This window comes from Nematostella vectensis, chromosome 10 (assembly GCF_932526225.1).
Source record: "Nematostella vectensis chromosome 10, jaNemVect1.1, whole genome shotgun sequence".
Lineage (NCBI taxonomy): Eukaryota > Metazoa > Cnidaria > Anthozoa > Actiniaria > Edwardsiidae > Nematostella > Nematostella vectensis.
The window spans coordinates 6,668,200-6,690,203 of record NC_064043.1 but is presented as its reverse complement, the minus strand read 5'-3'; the positions used below and the strand labels follow the sequence as shown (position 1 = coordinate 6,690,203).

General features: G+C 40.1%; 2 protein-coding genes and 3 non-coding genes across 7 annotated transcripts; 2 read left to right on the top strand and 3 right to left on the bottom strand.

The window, feature by feature from the left end:
- Positions 1-275: 275 nt before the first annotated feature.
- On the top strand, positions 276-13,415 carry LOC5521949 (apoptosis-inducing factor 1, mitochondrial). The gene is made up of 16 exons (XM_032367143.2): positions 276-521; positions 1,092-1,166; positions 1,541-1,744; positions 2,098-2,228; positions 2,641-2,731; positions 4,534-4,618; positions 4,773-4,849; positions 4,945-5,053; positions 5,345-5,389; positions 5,590-5,652; positions 5,727-5,815; positions 6,034-6,174; positions 6,497-6,639; positions 11,031-11,184; positions 12,406-12,600; positions 12,957-13,415. Exons 1-16 carry the CDS (start codon positions 327-329, stop codon positions 13,029-13,031), a joined length of 1,872 nt encoding a protein of 623 aa, XP_032223034.2. The 5' UTR covers positions 276-326; the 3' UTR covers positions 13,032-13,415.
- On the bottom strand, positions 7,034-7,161 carry LOC116604685. The gene has a single exon (XR_004291185.1). It is a non-coding gene; the product is annotated as a U8 small nucleolar RNA (small nucleolar RNA).
- Positions 7,644-7,778, bottom strand: LOC116619174. Its single transcript, XR_004291183.1, has one exon. It is a non-coding gene; the product is annotated as a U8 small nucleolar RNA (small nucleolar RNA).
- LOC116604684 lies at positions 8,255-8,389 on the bottom strand. Its single transcript, XR_004291184.1, has one exon. It is a non-coding gene; the product is annotated as a U8 small nucleolar RNA (small nucleolar RNA).
- A 542-nt stretch (positions 13,416-13,957) lies between the features above and the next one.
- Positions 13,958-21,917, top strand: LOC5521950 (mitochondria-eating protein). Of its 3 annotated transcripts, none has more exons than XM_032367139.2 (8): positions 13,958-14,564; positions 14,989-15,081; positions 15,467-15,571; positions 16,051-16,267; positions 16,511-16,678; positions 17,081-17,395; positions 19,983-20,073; positions 20,809-21,917. In XM_032367139.2, the coding sequence occupies exons 1-8, from the start codon at positions 14,170-14,172 to the stop codon at positions 20,835-20,837; spliced, it is 1,413 nt and encodes a 470-aa protein (XP_032223030.2). In that variant the 5' UTR covers positions 13,958-14,169; the 3' UTR covers positions 20,838-21,917. The 3 variants fall into 3 exon arrangements, with proteins under 3 accessions (XP_032223030.2, XP_032223031.2, XP_001641714.2); XM_001641664.3 differs by having other exon boundaries at positions 13,962-14,564; positions 20,806-21,917; XM_032367140.2 differs by lacking the exon at positions 15,467-15,571 and having other exon boundaries at positions 20,806-21,917.
- The last annotated feature ends 87 nt before the right edge of the window (positions 21,918-22,004 follow it).

Here is a 22,004-nt window from a genome sequence, read left to right as displayed (position 1 = left end):
AAATACGACTCAACACTACCAGAGAACACATACACATCATGTCAACAAACATTTTTTTGTTTCTTTAACAATGCTTTCGGTTGGCTAAACTAGGAAGAGTCACTGGTAAAAATGTCAAAATGTGCTAGCATGTGATGTTTCTTCAAAGGTTCAATTATCACAATTATGACAGTCTCCGAGGCAAGGTAAGCGTTGGCCCTTAGTCGCATTTCAGAGTATTCGGGGTTGCTGTGTGGCGCCCGCGATTCAGCGGCCGCGGCATCTCTCTCATGCCCATCGAAAATTATTTCTTTTTCACGTGTGGTTTTCACACGATAGTCATCATCATGTCTTTGTCGTCATGTAGTCGCTTTCTGCGGCCCTCTCTGGCCCGATTGGCCAGGTTGAGACCTGTGTTAAGGTTGCAGGGACGGCCTACTATACGGAGATTTAGTAGCATTCATCAGAAAGGCGGGTATGATAACCAGGAGAATTTATTCCTTGCTCTCGGCGTAGGCTTGCTTGGAGGCACGCTTGTCTGGGTGAGTTATTACCCCCGTTATAACATTAGTACCATAACTTATATTCCATTGTCTTATAACACAACTCTATTATGCTATAAGCACTACGCGGAATGCACGAGTTGATGTAAACGAATGCCACCACTTACCTTTTTTTTTCAATATTAAAGCACTGGTAACTAACAGCAAATCATTTGTATTAGTTTTTAATTGCACCTTTTTTCAATGAACTAAAATATAATAGCATATACAATCAAGTGCATATACAAGCAACTCCCGACTTTCTTATGAAACTACCAAATTTCTCCTTTTTCTCCTGAAATTGCAAAGTATTACATATAAAAATAAAATTATGGGTTAAACACCCAATACTCCCTCACCCCCACCCCCAAAAATGATAATGCGCTGAAATCCCCCAGTCATCCCCAAGAAAAAAATTTAAAAGTAATCTGCCCCTAGAAGTCAATTAAGAATAAGATGGCCAATGTTGTATTACATTGAATTTCAAAGAAATGTTGCTTTGGGACTGGGTATTTGATCATCTGTGTCTTTTTCATGTACTAACTTGGGTATTTACTTTTGGGTTGACAGGGTATTTACAGTGGAGTCCTCTCTGTTGGTATAAAGAAGAGTACTGCCACTGATGAGAATAAGGCAGGAAAAGCTGTAAGTACATTATTTGCACACATTATAGCTGAAATGAAATAAAATGAAATGTTGAGTATCTGCATAGTGCAAACTGACTTTGCTTGTCAGTGTGTAGATATGAACTGCTCAATGCGGTTTTCAGTCATTAGCATGAGTTAGTGTGTATTAAGCACTGTCACTGAAAATGTTTCCATGGGCCAGTGTCCTCAGTGGCTATTGCACCAATCTCCGCTTATCCAGCTCACAAATTTACCTCTTATTGATGAGAGAATTTCCCATGTTTTAAAAAAAACTAAAAATGATTACTCTAAAAACAGTTATAATAAATCAGTATTGAAAACTATCGATTTACAGTTTTTTATTTTTTTAAATTTTTTCTATTTTATTTTTAGGCTGAAGACTCTCCTGCTGTAGCTGAGACTACAGATAAGGCTGTAACAGAGGAGGAGCCTGCTGCTGAGGGGGCGGTAGCGGATGAGCCAGTCATCCCGACCCTCCCTGCCATCCCAGAGAGTGTACCTTACATTCTTGTTGGCGGAGGAACAGCATCATTCGCAGCATACAGAGCCATTAGAAAGGCTGATCCCACTGCTAAGGTATTGTAAAACTTGTTGTATACAGTACATCATTGTTGAATCTCTTGTTACAATTTATTTTTGTGTCACCCTAATTTTCTGCATTTCGTGATTTTTAAAAATTCATGAAAATAAGGTGAAGAAAAGAAATTTTCTCAAAATTTTCTCAAATTTTTGGATAAAATATAAGTGTTAGTAGAGTTTTTTAAAAGCTTCAATTACACGATGTAACATGTAACAAATTCACTCCGCTTTAATTTGAAAATGTATGTGCAACTTGACCATTGGTCAAGTAGTACTTAATAATCTTCAAACAACATTGCCTTCTAGGAGTACAATTCCATGCTAATTTTGTGTATTATTATCAAATGTAGGTGTTGATCATAGGAGATGAAGAATATGTTCCATACATGAGGCCCCCTCTATCCAAGGAGTTATGGTACAGCGAAGACGACGAGGCAGTTGCAAACTTGAGATTCAAGCAATGGAATGGGAAAGAAAGGAGGTTTGCATTCTTTATACTGTAGTATAAACACCATGAATGTTTGTATAAGTGCCCAGCTTCCAATAAGCATCCTGACTGCAAAATTTCAAATAAATGCCCCATTAATAGGTTCCCAAAAAATATGCTCCCTTCCTCTAAAAAAGAACAAACAAAAGGATTTTAGTCACAAGCTACTGATTCACAGTGAACTCATATAAAGCTAAATCGTGAATAAGCTCCCTGTTTTTAATTAGTGCCCTTTTGACTCTAAAAATTAAATAAGCGTCCAGGGTGCTAAATGTGTATTTATGTGGTACATAATTGATAACTATCTATAACTATTCATGTGGTATATACTTATTCCAAAAAAAAACTTCCACTTGTGATGATTTGTATGTTTACTTTTTGCTTTGTTTTAAACCCTTTTCCCCAGCATTCTGTTTGAGCCAGATACCTTCTACTGCTCACCTCAAGAACTTCCAAACAAAGAGGAGGGTGCTGTAGCATTTTTGAAGGGCCGAAAGGTATGTAAGACTTAAAGGATTTTGATCAGTCATTTCTTTTGTTATTTTTTGTATTTGGTGAATGATAATAAGATAACAGACAGACAGACACTTGATTACACTTTGGTACAGACGTTACATTTAAAACACATTTTTAAATTTTCATCTTGTCATATCTTCATTGCATTTAAGTGTTTTAATTATACTTGTGTTTTTTTAGTTAAGGCTATATCAACCTTAGATACCCATGTCAAAAAAAATAAGTAAAGCTATATTTTCTGATTTTTAAATTGTAGTTTTGTTAGCATTACAGATGTTACATCAGAAAAACTGCTTTTGTCAAAAAAAAAATTTTAATTGAAAACTCTGTGAATCTAAAATCATGTGGATGTTATCTTTCTAATAAATATTATCTCAGATGTAGATGTTTTCTAAGGTTGACTTTCAATTCTTGAACTATAAAGGAAAATGTTCTGTTACATGTGTGAAGACGTAAATCTGTAATTAACTTTTTTGATAATATTATTGCAATTTATATATCTTTTGACAACTTTCTCTTTTAGCTACAGGTAAATTTCCTGTTTTTATCTATAGATCCAACTAAATTAATTGTTTTTAAAAACCACAGGAAGCCCAATAAGGCAATTTCAATAATATCAAGAATTATTTTCCAATTACTGATTTCTTTGCATAGTTATCTCTTGAAGGAAGCTAATAACTTATTTTTCTTTTTGCATCTCACAACCAGTCTTATAAGAAGTGGCCAAATCAATTATTATTTTATTTTATTTTATGGGAGTAATAATGCATAAATGTAGCAAATAGTAATTTTGTTTACTGCTTTCGCAACATAAATTTTTCTATATGTCCTTGAATGATAATTTGGAGAAATTAAATTAAAATTGGAGTGATGTATCAAACAATAAATATCAAATGTTTATTGTTTTTCTTGTTCAACAAAAGGCATGTAATGTCTGTAATGCAACAAACAAAATTCTGCTTGTAGTACAAACAAAACCTTATTTTGTGTAATGTCATTTAAGGTCTGTAACAAAACTCAGACCCCAAAATTAAAATTATTTTCTGTGTGTCACTTTATTTTTGTTATACTTTTTAAAAGAGTTACATGTATGGATGTAAATCATTAATAGAATCATGGCTTTTGATTGTAATGTTGAGTCAATAAACCTTGGCGGTCTAGTTGTTTGGTGCCCCCCTCTTGAATGTACATCAGGGGAAAAATGTCCAATGGCCAATTCAACAGACATGCTTACAAGAAATCTTTAAGATAACCATACTTGAAATCTACTTTATCCATGATATTTATTCCAAGTTACTTGCCTTGAATGACTCGAGATCTAGGGCCGTACCCAGGGGCACCAGGCACGTACCCAGGGGCACCCCCCACAATGGTGGAAAGTCCACTTTTGCTTCTCAATAGACCTGCTGCTTGTAGACAAAACTATAAAGCATAAGCTAGGTCACTCTGGTATGTCATCAATCCATAAGTCAGACTTTTTTGTAGCCAAATCCGGCAATAAACGAGATACTGCAAAGGCATAAGAAAGTCCTTTTTTGTTCTTTCAGGGTTGGTCAGATTTTAATCAGAGAACTCCCCCTCCCCCCCCCCCCCAGGGAAAAATCCATTTTTTCTGATTTTGCACCCCCCCCCCCCCAAGAAAAATCCTGGGTACGGGCCCGCATACCCTTTTTGTCTTAGATTTCGGTAAAGAAGTTGGAAACAAAATATAAGGATATGCACTGAAAACAATGTACCCCTTATTACAACTCTGATCTGTTATGTTTTCTTTTATCTTTTTTAGGTTGTGTCAGTGAATCCAAAAGATAAGAAAATTCAACTTGAGGATGGAACCCTTGTTGGCTATGATAAGTTGCTATTAGCAACAGGTAGGAACTCAAAATCGTAGAGTGCAAGAGCATGAAAATTGCTGGCATACAGAAGTAAAGTCTAGCTGTTTATCATTCAACATGTTCATCAATTCCCATTGTAATATGCCTGTGCTGTAGCACAATATAATTTTAATGTGTTACCTTTTTGTAGGAGGTGCACCGAAGAGTCTGCCCATTTTTGAGAAGTCATCGAATAATATTAAGAAGAAAGTCACCCTCTTCCGCAAGGTTTGTACAAGAGATCACTAACTTTGCATTACATTTACTTCCCTGGCTCTTTCTCACTTTTCCTTGGCTTCAGTTGAAACACTTTCCTTCCCCAGGTTGAGGACTTCCAATTACTAGATAAGATCACTAAAGGGGCCAAGTCTATCGTCATCATTGGTGGAGGTTTTCTTGGTAGTGAATTGGCATGCGCACTTGGACACAAAGGTCTGTTTGCATTGTACACTACTCTTAGGTTCTGACCATTTAATATTTGACGCCTAACAAGAATTACCCACCCACAAATCGATAAGCCAAAATCTCTAGAAAAATTCCAACAAGCAATCCTCAGCTAAGCAGCACATTGATTCACAAGAGAAAAAATCAAGAAAGCCACAAAAAATATTGAGCAGGAATAAAATATATTACCCAGTCAGATGCTAAGAGACAATTCCTTATCAATGGTAGTTCACTTTTGATAATATTATTTGACCAGTATAATGCATTTTTTTATTGCAGCCAAAAAAGAGGGACTAGAAGTTACTCAACTTTTTCCTGAAACTGGTATGTCCATGTGAAATACCTAGTATATTAATAGAACAGTAAAACTTGATACAAGTTGGACCAATGTTGAAGGGGCGTGAAAGTGAGTCCAATACAACACGGGAGTATATGTTTAGTGAGTCCTTTAAAGGCAAATTCTACTGTAATATCAACTAGGGTAAATGTGCTGCAAATTTTGAATTCTTTTGTTATCTTGTTAGGAAACATGGGTAAAGTTCTACCAACATATCTTAGTGATTGGACTACAGAGAGGGTCCGACAAGGTGAGATCATGATTAAAATCCAAACAATTCAAAAGCTGTGTAGAATAGGTTTGAATTTTGTTGCTGATTTTCAGAGGGAGTTAAGGTTGTACCAGGTGTCTCTGTTGAAAATGTATCACTGAAGAAGAACCAATTGGCACTTGGTCTAAGCAATGGAGAAAAGGTAATTATATACTGTCTCTCCAATCCACCACCCATTGCAAAACGATAAAAAATAAAAGTATATTTAGGGGTTCCCATCTCAAGCTTAAATTCTAGAGAAGCAAAATTTGGGCTATAATCATTTTGACTGGTAGTTGATTGATGTTAATTTGACAGGCTTTTGTGTTTGATTGACAGACTTGTGTATTTGATTGACTGAGCTGTGTATTTGATTGACAGGTGAATGCAGACCATGTGATAGTGGCGGTAGGCCTGAAACCTAATGTTGAGCTTGCCGACTCAGCTGGTCTAGAGGTTGACCCTGTTCTAGGTGGATTCCATGTGAACTCAGAACTAGAGGCCAGGTCCAATATTTGGGTGGTATGTATTGTACCAGACTTTACTTAAAATGTTGACACAACAGAGAGAGCGTTAAAACATGCTTCTTGGTGAGGATAATGTGTGAAAATTAGAATTTTACCACCAATCCAGCCAAATTTACCTCCTGCCACAAAACATGAGCACAGGCTACCCACTTTCGTTTTTAAGCTTATGTTTACTCAACATTCCCAGTCCCCTCACTGACGAGTATGGGAAGCCTGTGGCTATCTGTGTAGGTGCTCTCCCTTCAAGACATCCAGGATCTGTCCTTAGTGTTGAGAAAGGCGCACGTTTTACATGTTTCGTTGCGTGTGTTTTCCAGGCTGGTGATGCAGCATGCTTCTATGACCCGAAGCTTGGTCGTCGACGAGTAGAGCACCACGATCACGCGGTGGTCAGCGGTCGACTTGCGGGTGAAAATATGACAGGCGCGGGAAAACCATACTGGCATCAGTCGATGTTCTGGTGAGTTGAGTCTGATAGAGGTCTCTACAACACTTGCCCGTAGTTTCGCCTTATGGTACTTAGCTATGGAAAAAAATACCGCGACCTGTTGCGCGTCTTACAGCATTTAGATCATGAGGTGATGAATAAAAGAAGGTGTATAAAAGTACATAACACGGAAAACTATGATTTACTTGTCATCTGGCGCAGGAACAGATTAAATCGCCTAAAAAAACGCATAGAAAATGAGAATATGCCATATTATATGCAAATCACTTAACTCGTGATTCCTTTTATTACGCCATAAATTAGCACGTGCAAATAATAATCCTTCAGCACTAAACAAATTTCGTAGCTGCTTTTCATCCGAGTATTTAGCGGCCGTTGTTGATTATGTGACCACCAGTAGTTAGGGTTCAGAGTTAGATACAAGGGGTGTTGCAAGCCCCGATAGGATAACTCATGAGGATCATCTTGTACCAATCATCATGTTCCTTACTGTGCCCCGGAGGGCGACAGGTAAGGATCACCCTATACCGATGATAGCAAAAAGAGGGTCACTTTTGGACATACGTCATATCCGCGCTTTCAACCATGTGGGATCTAACGATTCTGGTATTTTCTAAAAGCGTGCGTCTCTGTTTGTAGCGGGCACTTTAATAGCCGTCAAATAAACAGGTAACTGTCGAATTGTCGATGGTGTGTTTTTCTAAAAATAACTGTGATCGCGGCTAAGATAAATCCGTTTTTCAGACATTGGTAACACTTTTTTTAAGCATGTATTCTGTTTTTATTTTGTAAACGCATTCCACAGTGTAACGTACTTTTCGTGATCGCCTAAAGGCTTACGCTAGGCCTAAAATGTGCGAGACAAAACTAAATGCAAATCAATCTCAAATTCATTTCGTTACAAAAATGGTAAAAAAGTAATTCACAGTCCTTTCTGACTAGTAAAGTTTGAGTGTTGGAACTTAAAAGTGTTCATTAGTGGTTGATGTTGATTATGTGATCACCAATAGTTAGGGTTCAGAGTTAGATACAAGGGGTGTTGCAAGCCCCGAGCTCCGATAGGATAACTCATGAGGATCATCTTGTACCAATCATCATGTTCCTTACTGTGCCCCGGAGGGCGACAGGTAAGGATCACCCTATACTGATGATAGCAAAAAGAGGGACCACTTTTGGACATACCTCATATCCACGCTTTTAACCATGTGGGATCTAACGATTCTGGTATTTTCTAAAAGCGTGCGTCTCTTGTTTGTAGCGGGCACTTTAATAGCCGTCAAAAAAAAACAGGTAACTGTCGAATTGTCGTAGGTGTGGTTTTCTAAAAATAACTGTGATCGCGGCTAAGATATATCCGTTTTTCAGACATTGGTAACACTTTTTTTAAACATGTATTCTGTTTTTTTTTTAAACGCATTCCACAGTGTAACGTACTTTCCGTGATCGCCTAAAGGCTTACGCTAGGCCTAATATGTGCGAGACAAAACTAAATGCAACTCAATTTCAAATTCATTGCGTTACAAAAATTGTAAAAAGTAAATCACAGTCCTTTCTGACTAGTGAAGTTTGGAACTTAAAAGTGTTCATTAGTGTTTGATGTTGATTATGTGATCACCAGTAGTTAGGGTTCAGAGTTAGATACAAGGGGTGTTGCAAGCCCCGAGCTCCGATAGGATAACTCATGAGGATCATCTTGTACCAATCATCATGTTCCTTACTGTGCCCCGGAGGGCGACAGGTAAGGATCACCCTATACTGATGATAGCAAAAAGAGGGAACACTTTTGGACATACCTCATATCCGCGCTTTCAACCATGTGGGATCTAACGAACAACAATGCTACGATAAGCTTGTCTTTGGGATTGTTAAGAACGGTCTTCGAAGACTCCAGTCAAGTAATTGCATCTTTTGAAATGACATTTCGGTATATTAGATAAATATTTGTCATTGTTTTTGTTATTCTGGCACTGCGCATGCGCAGATTGCAAAGTCGCTTAAGGAGGATAGGAAATATGTCAATGTCATGATGATATGGATTTAATTACTGTTAATTGTGACGAGTAGTATTTTCGCACTACCGATACGATACGCAATACATGATTCATATTTGAATTTTATTAAGAGGGCGAAATACGCGACGTCACTGTGGTCTGGTAAAAACTGAACAAGTCTTATCAATTTTCGACAGAGTATGATATTCTCTAGGGTGATGTGCAAAGCTATAATACTATAATAGATTTAGCCCTTATTAATATCTAAGTTAAATTTGGCATACTTGCCCTAATGTGTAGTTCCTGAAAATATCCATACCCCCCAATGAGGGGATTGAAAATTCCGGAGGGGGGGGGGGGGGGGGGGTGGAGGGCAGGAATTTCCAGAGGGGAGGAGGTACCCTTTTTCCTTAACAGTTACTGTGTTTATTTTTTTTCAGGGGGTTGTAAATTCCAGATGGGTGGGGGTCATACCTCCGACCCCTTCAATAAGGGGGGGTATGGATATTTTCTGGAACTACACAATATCGCCTTTTTTAAGAAAAAGATCGTTTTTTTGACGTGAACGAGAGTCGATATAGGGGTTTGAGTGGTCATTAAAATAAGATCCATACTGTCGCATAGATGACGCGAGATATTTATTACTTGTTGAGCACACCTCGGACATCGGTGAACTGACGGACGGCGCCAGCCAAGTCCTCGCCTCTGATGCATCTCTAGCGATAGCACACTATCACCAAAAGAGGACTTCGCACATTTAACCCAATACCTTAATTGATAATAATAATACATTTATTTGTAAAGTGCTAAAACTATGGATATATATTCTAAAAAGCAGAATAAAGAGAATCAAAGGAAACAAAAAGTGACATTAAAAATGAAATATTAAGCATTGTAGGCCAAGCGGAACAGGTACGTCTTGAGCGCTTGTTTAAAAGGGGTTAGTCCTCTAATCCGCCTGATGATAATAGGCAAATTTTTCCGTAGTTCTGTACCGGCATATGCGAACGCCCTGTCCCCTAGGGTTTTGCATCTAGTCTTTGGGACAAACAGGAGATTAGCGGTGTTTGATCTGAGGTTATAGGAAGAGCGACTGCAGTTGATAAGGGACTTCAGATAGGAGGGAGCGTTGCCATTAATGCTATGGTGAACATAAAGCAGAATCTTGAACTGTATCCTAAATTCCACAGGTAGCCAGTGTAAGTGAAGCAGGACGGGTGTGTTGTGATCAAACTTAGGTACTAGTTGTACAACACGCGCAGCAGCATTGAAGATCCACTGGAGACGATTGAATTGGTATTTAGGGATCTTGAAAAGGAGATGCAGTAGTCTAGATGTGTCGTAGGAGCACCAAGCGCCGAAGTTTTCTGTTATCGTGTATCATGACCCAAATCTAGCTCTGTGATTCATTTTTGCGGTTATGGGTAGTCATTCAAGTCGATCCAGCCCCCCACCCTCCCCACCCCAATTTTCCCATATTTGCCTTTTCATTGTCTTTTACAGCGCGACAAGAAAACCGTGAACACCAGAAATATGTATGGAATGTTTGTTTCGACCAATCACTTGCGAGATATTCAAACAGTCAACTAGAAACATATCTCAAGTCTTCTCTGCGCTCCCGCAGAAGAGCCGCTGGAAAAGTTTCCTAGTAAGACTAGTTCTGGGGTGACACGTCGGAAGCTTAAGCCAATTTGAAACTGACAGCCGATGAAATGAAAATTATTATTTCTTTCTTGGAGATACCAAAATGGAATGTCAGAAATATGTTCCTTTTTGGCCAGAACACACTAAATTATTGTCTTATTTTTTTATTTGTTTGAACTTTTTGGTAAGAAACGTGGAAAATGTGGTAAAACAGCCTTTGTTTACGTTATTTTTATGCTGCAGCCCGATACTCCTGCGTGCGGGCTTCTTTGAAAAGAGGTGGCAAGATTTGAAATACCACGCTTTTACTGGAGCCTGCCGGTAGCTGAGCAAAAACATCGCTCTTTCCGACTAAACACAACTGTAAAACAAGCAATTGTTCTGACTTCAGAGTTTCTTTTATCGTACAAAATAAAGTAACTTGATCCATCAAACAGGCAAAGCATTTGTCATGTAAACACTGCTGTGCTGTGATTGGGCCTTTTTTGCACACCTAAAAAAAGGCCCAATCACAGCACAGCAGCTCCCAGCATTTTGGAATTCAAAATTGTTATAAACTTTTTCAGCGGCTCTTCTGCGTAGTGACCTTTCGCAAAGTACGCTGGATCCTCGAGCATGTTCTCAGTGTCGGGATTCTCGCCGTCTGATTCTTCAGAAGACAATAAACATTCCACACATATTTTAGGTGTTTACGGTTTTACTGGTTGCGCTGTAATATTTAATTTTCACACATCGTTTATTTATTTAATTGCTTTTTTTTTTACCCAGGAGTGACTTGGGACCCGATGTGGGCTATGAGGCTATCGGGCTGGTAGATTCCAGTCTCCCCACGGTCGGAGTATGGGCGAAAGCGACAAAAGAGGACACGCCCAAAGCAGTGGTAGAAGCTACTGGAGAGGGGATGCGCTCAGAGACGGAGCAGGTAAGCGGGCTGGACTAGAGGGAGAGGGGATACGCTCAGAGACGGAGCAGGTAAGCGGGCTGGACTAGAGGGAGAGGGGATACGCTCAGAGACGGAGAAGGTAAGCGGGCTGAACTAGAGGCCATTATCTTGTTTTCGTGGTTTCAACTTTTCGTTCCGTGATGTTATCAATCTCTATGGAAAAAAATTATTCGGCCGGTGTTTTGATCGATACCATATATTATAAGTTATAGCATGGCATGAGGGGAATTAAGTGTTTAAATTTGCCCGCAACCGAGGGATGATTAGTTGAAGTCCCTCTAGAAACTTCCACATTTTTACGAACAATTCTCAAATCAAGCATAGTTGATTTACATAGTTGCTCTACATATCTACAGTTTAGTTCTTTGACGTCATTGGCACGCATGCGCACAGCAATCAAAAATCATCCCACATGGTTCTAGTCTAACGTTGTTTAAGTATCACGAGATCAAATAACCTCGTCTCTTGGCGCAGGGTCTATTCCTGGCTAATCAGGAAGCTACCTTCTATTTGTTTCCTAGTCCAGACCAGGGACTCTCTTTGCGCTCGTCATTCTGGCTCGCGTGAAAGAGGAAATTTAGCAACTAAATCTCCCTCATCATTAATCTAAGAGGGAAATATAGAACCGTCTGTTATTTTCGAGGGAATTTCGCTAGTAATCGTCCCAAAACAAAAGAATCCGAGGTGATCCTGGTATTATTTTATCAAAAGAAAACGCTTAGAATTTAGTTGGCCTGGGTTTTTCTTTATTGCCCTCTTTTCCAAGTTTAGCTGAGCTTGGGCTAGATGTGGTATATTTTCTCTCTTATCAGACTTCACTGTATCTGCATTGCTTATGTTGTACCCGCTTGCTCAGGTGGCAGAGGCTATAACGATGATGAACCTACTGTCAATGTTAAAGCTACCAACCCCCGCGGCTCCTACATCACCCTCCTTCCCTCTCATCTCAGGCTATGGCGATGAGTGAACCCTCTGTCAATATAAAAGCCACCTCGCGTCGAATCGTCTTCTCTCTCCTCTCACCATTTGCATTGCTGATTCTCCCCCCCCCCCCCCCTCGCTCAGGTAGCAGTAGCGATGACGATGAGTGAACTATCTGTCAATATAACATCCACCACACCTGTGGCTCTTACACCAACCCTCCCCTCTCATCTCATTATTTACATTTCTAACGCACCCCCCCCCCCCCCCCTCGCTTAGGTGGCGGAGGCTATGACGTTGAGTAATCCTTCTATCAAGATCGAAGAAATCACCATCCCAGCCGCGCCTTCACCCCCGCCCGTACAGGAGGAGGAGGAGAGTTTCGGCAAAGGCGTGGTGTTCTACATGAAGGACAAACGCGTGGTGGGCGTGGTCATGTGGAATGTCTTTAACAGGATGCCCATCGCACGGAAGGTAATCATGGAAACCATGGAAATTCCCCATAAACTTCCTTTCATAAGAAGCAACCATGCGGACTTTGTTGTCGAATTTTGGTATTGTGTATGACAAGAAAGTAAACTGCCAACTTTTATTAAGTAAAGTATTTTTCTGCTTTGAAAAAATCATGCCAAGGTTCCGAATTTGACAGTTAAATTTATTATTTTTATTTGCATCACTTTTTCTTTTTTAGTTTTCTCAAACGATAGTACCTAGATAGTGCCGATGAGTCGCGCTAACTTGGAAAGCAGCTTGTTTAGATATCACTCTTCCTAGCATATGTTTATCCCCTGCGCTTGTATTAATGGTACTGGTATGCATTATATATATAGGTCATTAAAGAGGGCAAAGAATGGGAAGATCTTGGTGAGCTCTCTAAGCTCTTCAACATTCACGGCAAGGAGTGATATCACGGTATTACAGATGATAGTTTGATTAATACAAGCGGACACAGGTCCTCGATAAAGACATTAGAAGAATTAGCATATACGGCCAAGACAAAAAGCACTCACAGATATCAAAAGGTTTTTATTGCGAAATCGTCACAACGTGGTCTTTAATGGAAAATCACTAGAACATTGGGCGATTCCTTGTGATCCATTTGTCTGGACATCAATGTTATAGATGACTTTTTCGAGTGGAGTTGTGTTTTGTGATCATTATTGTATAATACGAAGATAACTTATGTCAAATACTTGTAATTTAGCTAAACTGTAAAATCCAAGTTGGTGCTTTTTTTGTAAATGAAATTGGAAGTTGGTTAATAAAATAGAATTCACTTTTGAAAAGAAGCATTTGTCAGTCCTCATTTAGGCTTTAAAACGTATATTGGATCTTCAAGTTAAAGCTTCTTACCAATGCCACGTTCGTAGCCAACGTTTTATTTCATTATTTTCTACTTCTGAGAGAGTTTATTTAAAAACACATCCCCCAAGGATTTTCTTTTAAAAAAATATGCGTTAATGCTTCATAATTAGAATATTCATTCTTTTTGTGTAGCAATGGAGTGGAAGAATCATCTTTTTTAATCTTTTTGCGCTCTCTTTTTGCAGTAAAATAGGTTCCTTATATGCGAGCGCCGTTTTTATTGGCTTAGATAAAACAAGAACCGATAATATATCTCTAAATTGGATTGATTCATCTATTCCTTCAAGTTTCGAATCACGCCTAGGCTAAGTTCAAACGTCATATTATCCATGAGCCGTATTCAATGCAAATGAAGATGAAACAATCGATTTGATTCATTTGCATGCATTTGCATTGAATCCGGCTCATGGATAATACGACGTTTGAACAAAGCCTTAGAATTACAAAGATTCACGAGAACCAAAATTTTCATTCGACGGCTCAACACGCGGCTGATTGGTTGCCTCTGACGGGCGAATCCAGATCGAGGCTGACTCCCAAACGCGCATGGTATGCTAATGACCATTATTCTACTAATGTAGTAGTACTCTGTTGAGTTGACATTGCTAAGGAGGGCCTCTGTGTTGCACTAAAAAAACTACTGTCCCGTGAGAGAATTTCTCAGACCAAGTGCCCAAAATGAGTTCAACCTTTGTTGGCCTTTTGAGTAATATCATAGCATCTGCCGACCTCAAGGTGCTCCACGAACGTCTAATAACTCTATTCGATGAAAGTTATCGATACACAACGGATGAGAGCACTACAGTGTGCTGTGAAATAATCGAGGAAAACCTTCGGATTCAAGCCAAGCTCTTCCGCTTGCTTCAGCTGTGCTGTGACGAAGGGGGGACGTATGGTGGATTTCAACCCCTGAAGAACAAACTTATGCCTTTGTTGTGTAACGGGTTGGTCATGTCCCACATTGGGGGATCGGAGGATGTTAAACTCGTGAGGGATAAATACGAGCACATGGTGTCACGACTTGAAGATGATCTGAAATCAGCCCAAAGGGAAGTCGGCGAGTTGCGTCTAAAGTAAGTATTAGGTTTGATTTTTCTTTAGGAGGTTTGAGTGTTTAATCCCTGTTTGTTTTAAATCGAAAATCAGCTATCCCAATGGGAATTCCAGGTTTTTGGTATTTCTATTGCCATTTCTTTTGTTTTTTGATATGATTTAACTTTTTTCGGGAATCCAAACTTCTCGTATCTATGACGCTGCTTATAGGTCACGACTTTTATCTCCTTTTTAAACAACGCCAAAAAACAACGCTGCAAAATCAACCGTTTCATGTCCTACGTTTTTCTTTTTTTTTTCTTTTCCTTTTCCGCGCACACGTTTTAATTTTGCAAATTCAATTAGTGAATTTGACTGGTTCTATTTGTGAATATCTGGAAGTTGGTTAATGAAAATCCTTATCGTTAAACATAATTCTTATTTCTCTTATGACAATATTGACAGGCTTTCAGAAAACGAGGAAGATGTAAAATGCATTCGACGTCAACTTAAGGATTCCTACGTCGCCGATAGACAAGTTACTGAGCTCCAAAAGCGGTACTGTAAAAAATATCTAATTTTCCGTAGTAAAAACAAACATCCTCATTAATAAAGACTATGGCAGGTAAAGACGATTTTATTAATCACCTTCTGTGCCTAGCTACAGAACTAATTTAAACCAATCTAGCATTCAATTCCGTAATTTCGTTTTCCTCCGAAAAGTAAACACAACGGCTTTAATTCCGTCTAAGACTAAGCGCTGGGCTGTTGTTCTCTGAGGGAAACTAATCCATCTTACAGATCTTAATCGACAACCAAGCAAAGTTTCCTGTACCCCCCGTTAGACCCTTTCAACCAAAGAACCAAAACAAACAAACCCAAAAACAAACACCGTCTGTAAAATGTTCAACTGACGATAGAAATAAACCCAATCTACTTTTAGACTTTCTGATGCCAATTTAGAACTCGAAGCAAGCGAGTTGGAAATAAGGAAAGTTAGAGAAGAAACTGGTCAGCTAAAGAAAGAGAATTCGGACTTGCACGCACGGTGAGCGAGGACGCTTGTTGAGTTTACTTATAACAGAAGCAGTTTACTTAAGCATTAATGAATTCTTAGTACTAAACGATAAGTAGTTCGCACTGTGTTTATGTATTGGTTGTTATTGGTTTCTTGCTGTGAGAAGGTGTCAGTGCCTTTGTATCGCTATCAACACCTGTAGCACTTGATTGTTGCTTTACACGTGGACCTTGAATTAAAGCGCCTCATTAGCCGCCTCATAACCCAAGGTAGCTGATTGAGACATCGCAAAAACATTGATGGAATGCTAATAGAGTGGTAGTCGACTCTTATTTTAAAAGGACTTTAGGTATAGCATTAGTGTGAAAACTATCATAAATACATAAAAGTTATTTTAGAAAGCCAAGGCCAAAAACATCCTAGCAAAAGACATGAATTCTCAGCTTATTTCGAGAATAAGAAGTTATTCTCAGCCAAAACTGGATGCCTGTTTCTTATTCTCTTGTCAGCCTGCAAAAACAGATGCTTGTGGAGAACGAATCGGAGCCAGTGCGCATGATCACAAAGCCTTACGCAAATGGTATCTTACCATTACATGCGCGCGCACCTCGGCTCGTGGAGCGCTTTGCAGAACTGTACGGCGGAGAGAGACTGGAACTGATGGACGCGCTACGCCCCATGGGAGATCGAGCGGAAAACGAGCGCCTTTCCTTTTGTATCGTTGAGGTGAGACTCACCTAGGGACGTTGATTCATGTTTTTTTTTTTTCATTGACAAATTTATTTTAAAATATCTTACACCCGTGAAAGATGAGCAAACAGTCACGCATATAAAGCGCATTTTCATTCGTTTTTTCATTTAAAGACACTGATATTTAAATTTCGTTCTTGATAATACAAAACACGTGTCTATAGTATATATATTTTTCTTCTTGTACGCGTCACATGACTTCTTATCTCAAATTTCTAGGAATGCTTCATGGTCTGTAAGGCAGAACAACGGCGCATGCGCAAGAAAGTCCGTCATGCATTGCAACCCCCCAATGGGAGTCTGATTGACGCCTCGCAGACTGCTGAGATCGTTGACAGCTACATGAGCCGCAATACCGAGAACTTCGACGTGGAAACGCTCATTCCTGTGAGTTTTCTAAGTAAAAATGTTGCAAAGCTCTAGGTACAATTAAGTGCGTCAATTTTATTTCAAAGCAGGCGGCTTACCCAGGATTGGCGCAGTCATAGGTATCATATGGAAAAAGCACAGTATTTGAAGATTCCTTTATAAGAAATGACCAACTTTTTGGCCGCCAAAGGAGGGGGGTCGCGCACGCACCCTGCGCACTAGCCTGTGTACGCGGCTACAAAGTGCACCATAGTTAGTAGGTCTCCCTCTATTTACTATGAGTGCACCAACTATTACAAAGTTTGTCGGTATACATACATGATAGAATCGTAAGTAAGCGCTCCAAGACACAAATTCATTCACTAAGTTGCCATTACCCTTCATAGTGCGCGCAACCCTAAGCACTGATTGCGCTTGCAGGAGATTCTCAAATGTCTTCACCGCAACGCATCCGTCAACCAGAGCATCCCTTACAAAGAGAAGTTAATCCTACCCTTCATCCGCGCATGCGTGAGGGTCGTATGGTCTATGGTGGCCCTTCAGCCCCCTATCGATATTGCCATAGCACTGGATGGTGACATCATCAACGAGGCACGGTACAGGAGATCCTATAACTCGGAGTTCAGCGCGACCGTAGTGGAGCACTTTGTGTGGCCGGCGCTAATGCGAGACGGGAAAGTGGTGGCGAAAGGAGAGGTGGTCACCAAGAGAATTCCTGCCAATAAACTCAAGAAGGTATGATAAAACTATATATCGCTCCGTATCACCAAAATGGATACTAGCAAGATATTAAAGCCGCATTGTCACCAGTTTACTTTCGGAGGTCCGAAGGAAACCTCAACCGTTAAAAGACAAAAGAATATATTAAAATCCGAGATATTAAACAGGCCATCCGCTCTAAATTATCAATCACATCCTCAAAGAAACTTCAAATAACCACACTGCTTTCAATATTTTGAAATATTTTTCCGTTAAAAATCATCGGAAATTGTTACGTAATCGACCGGAAGTAAACTGGTGACAATGCGGCTTTAACAAAGAGTAGAATGGCTAAGTACCCCTTTCACAGTCGTTCTGACTTCTATCACGACTAAATGGTCTTGAGCTCAAGCGCCTTGCAAGATAGAGGTCAGAACGACTAGTATAAAAGCCTAGGGCAATAGCTGTTGTGCAGAAAGTTGCAGTTATAGCATTGTTTCTTTAGAAGGGATATAGCCAGGTAGTGATGTGTGCTTTGAGATTCAAAAGTAAGCTGTGGTTATGGGGGACTAAGTTAAAAGCACTGAGGATGAGCAAAGTTTAATAAGGCTGCATGTAAACTAAGGTTGAATTTTGTGTGGTGTGGTTAGGTTTGGTGTGGTGTGGTTAGGTGTGGTCAGGGTGGTTAAATGATTAAAACACGAAATTTATGTAACGAGAGCGACTGCAAAACAGTGCCCAACTTGACAGCTGTAGTACAATCACTTCGCTTCGATTGTAACAGCGTCACGATTCGTACATTTATATGTAGAAGTAAACATTGATGTCATTGTGTATTAGTTTAACTGAGGAGTGAATCAACCGCAGGGTTGATCAATTTAAGTTATGTATATAAAATCATATATTCATGAGCAAAGCAAAAGTTAAAAACGTGATTTGTGAAAGCTTCTTTTTTAAATCCGTAAAAGACTGAAAGATAACTTGATGGGCACCCCCCCTCTTCACCACCCTGTGTGATGTGGTTAGGTGTGGTGTGGTTAGGTGTGGTGTGGTTAGGTGTGGTGTGGTGTGGTGTGGTGTGGTTAGGTGTGGTGTGGTGTGGTGTGGTGTGGTGTGGTGTGGTGTGGTGTGGTGTAGTGTGGTGTGGTGTGGTGTGGTTAGGTGTGGTGTGGTGTGGTTAGGTGTGGTGTGGTGTTGTTAGGTGTGGTGTGGTGTGGTGTGGTTAGGTGTGGTGTGGTTAGGTGTGGTGATGTGTGGTGTGGTTAGGTGTGGTGATGTGTGGTGTGGTTAGGTGTGGTGATGTGTGGTGTGGTTAGGTGTGGTGATGTGTGGTGTGGTTAGGTGTGGTGATGTGTGGTGTGGTTAGGTATGGTGTGGTGTGGTGTGGTGTAGTGTGGTGTGGTGTGGTGTGGTGTAGTGTGGTGTGGTTAGGTGTGGTGTGGTGTGGTTAGGTGTGGTGTGGTGATGTGTGGTGTGGTGATGTGTGGTGTGATGTGGTGTGGTGTGGTTAGGTGTGGTGTGGTGTGGTGTGGTGTGGTGTTGTTAGGTGTGGTTAGGTGTGGTGTGGTGTAGTGTAGTGTTGTTACGTGGGGTGTGGTGTGGTTAGGTGTGGTGTGTTGTGGTTAGGTGTGGTGTGGTGTGGTGTGGTGTGGTGTGGTTAGGTGTGGTGTGGTGTAGTGTAGTGTTGTTACGTGTGGTGTGGTGTTGTTAGGTGTGGTGTGGTGTGGTGATGTGTGGTGTGATGTGGTGTGGTGTGGTTAGGTGTGGTGTGGTGTGGTGTGTTTAGGTGTGGTGTGGTGTGGTTAGGTGTGGTGTGTTTAGGTGTTGTGTGGTGTGGTTAGGTGTGGTGTGGTGTGGTGTGGTTAGGTGTGGTGTGGTGTGGTGTTGTTACGTGTGGTGTGGTGTGGTGTGGTGTGTTTAGGTGTGGTGTGGTGTGGTTAGGTGTGGTGTGGTTAGGTGTGGTGTGGTGTGGTGTGTTTAGGTGTGGCGTGGTTAGGTGTGGTGTTGTTAGGTGTGGTGTGGTGTGGTGTGGTGTGGTGATGTGTGGTGTGATGTGGTGTGGTGTGGTTAGGTGTGGTGTGTTGTGGTGTGGTTAGGTGTGGTGTGGTGTGGTGTGGTGATGTTTGGTGTGATGTGGTGTGGTGTGGTTAGGTGTGGTGTGGTGTGGTGTGGTGTTGTTAGGTGTAGTGTAGTGTTGTTACGTGTGGTGTGATGTGGTGTGGTGTGGTGATGTGTGGTGTGGTGTGGTGTGGTTAGGTGTGGTGTGGTGTGGTGTAGTGTGGTGTGGTGATGTGTGGTGTGGTGTGGTGTGGTTAGGTGTGGCGTGGTTAGGTGTGGTATGGTTAGGTGTGGTGTGGTTAGGTGTGGTGTGGTTAGGTGTGGTGTGGTGTGTTTAGGTGTGGTGTTGTTACATGTGGTGAGGTGTGGTTAGGTGTGGTGTGATTAGGTGTGGTGTGGTGTGGTTACGTGTGGTGAGGTGTGCTAAGGTGTCAACAGCTTGACAAATGAATCCATTTCTTAGTATCTTTTGGCCTAGTATTATCAAATGCCTCTCGCTCCTAGTGAGTTGGATGTAACGTCGAACCCTTGACAAAGTGCCCATGTCAATCACCATTTATTACAGGACCACTCTGACGATTCTAGACCTCAAAGTGCAGAGCCTTTCTCCCGCTCCATTGATCTCGGCATTGCATCCATGTCTTCCTCGTGGAGTGGTGAGTAGTGTACTACAGTGGAACCTGGATTTTACGATAACCTCGATTTTACAATGCCGTTTCTTTCTCTCGGCGAAAATACAGTAAAATGTATAAGAAATTACCTCCATTTCACAATATTGGATGCAACGATATTCTCGACTTTACAATACAAGTCTGTTCTTCCTAGCGTAATTTTACCTTGATGTTCAACGAGATTCTGTCTATCCACATCAGCGGTGTAGCCAGGATTTTTAACAGGAAGGGGCCCAAAAGGCCCTTTCAAGGCATTTTCTCCTGTATTTTAGATAATGTCGCATATATTTACTGTATTTTTGGCTGCTAGAAGGGGGGGCCCGGGATCCCCAGAATACGCCCCTGAGCATAGATAGAAATACTCATGACACTAGACACGTACAGTACAGTTAATCGATTTTTTGACTTGACAGATCTTGTTAAATACAGATTACAGTCTTACAAAGTCGAGTAACTGAACAGTCTTTCACAAAGTACAGTTACAATATCATTATTTTGTTAAAAATTATTATTTTGTTAAATAATTAATTAACCCGACCTCGCTACAACAATATTTTCAATGGATTTTACCTTTTATCGTAAAATGGAGGACCTCTTTTCAATGATACCCCTATTCTACTATACATTTTCTTTCTCCTGAGGCATATCGTAAAATTTTTAAAAGGAACTGCTGATAATGAAAAGTTTATTGTAAATAGTCTTTTTGATTTTTTTTAGAAGGTTCTACAAGGCGACGATACTCTCCCTAGTCCCTGAGCTCTATTAAGGCAGTAGTTAATGCAGACAAAACGTTATGGATAATCAGCTATTACATAACAATCTATGCTCATCTTCCTTAGACTGCTGTTGTTAACATCAACTTGAATAGCCATTCAAGACCTTCTACTTAACATAGAAAGGGTTGCCCAGTCATGGTGTGTGTTATAAAAGAACCAGGGAGCTGGGGACTTTTCTTCTCCACTTCCTTTTCTTCTACCAACTCAATTAAAATAACCGAAAGCCTGTGCAAACATGCCAACATTGGCTAGCATTGCTAGTGTAGTGTCCCTGGACTGGCCACAAGACAAAGGAAAAAGCCAGCATGTCCTTTGTCTTGAAGTCAGTCGAGCCAAAAATGCTGATCAATGTGGCTCGAGGGTTTAGGTGCTGAAGGAAGAGATTGTAGTGAAGTCATAGGCAAGTGTTTTGTGCTTTAATTAATCTATCTAAAGAGTTCAACTTAAAACTCACTGTACACAATTTTGTAACCAATTATCAGTTAGGAGTATAGTATATATACATTTTAGCATATTGAGTCTACTTGTACAGATTTACTTTTTGCGAGTAAATTTTAAAGCCAAGACTGTGTTTAGTGTATGTGGATGAAATTTCTCAAAAGAAGAGATGAACACCTATTTACCCATTAGGGTTTTTCTATGCTCATGCAAAAGAAATTTGGGCAAGCTGTTTTTAGAGGAATCACAACTTGAATCACCACTGGTACCACTGGTATTTTGTTGGTGTATTGAACACCCCTTTTTAGAGGGGGCATCAACTAAGCTGAGTTCATAGTTTAAAAACTGGTGCAAATTCAAAATCAACATCACATTGTGGGAAAGTGATTGGTCGATGTGGTATGATTGACTGTGAGTGATTCCACAACAAGGGTGAGATGGATTTTGAACTCTATAAATAAGGTTGTTAGATATTACATATTTAGTACAATAGATTATATTGTACAATAGAATATATTGTGCTATATTGATTATTAAAAATATCATCTGATTTTGTTATTGAAATTTGTAAACTGATTTAAAATAATTACAAAATCGTATATTAAAACTAAACAAAAGTGCAATTGTATCTGTGGGCAAATTGCTTGACACTGACATCACTTTTCACAAGTGTTTATCATAGTACATAGTCAGAAAGACATA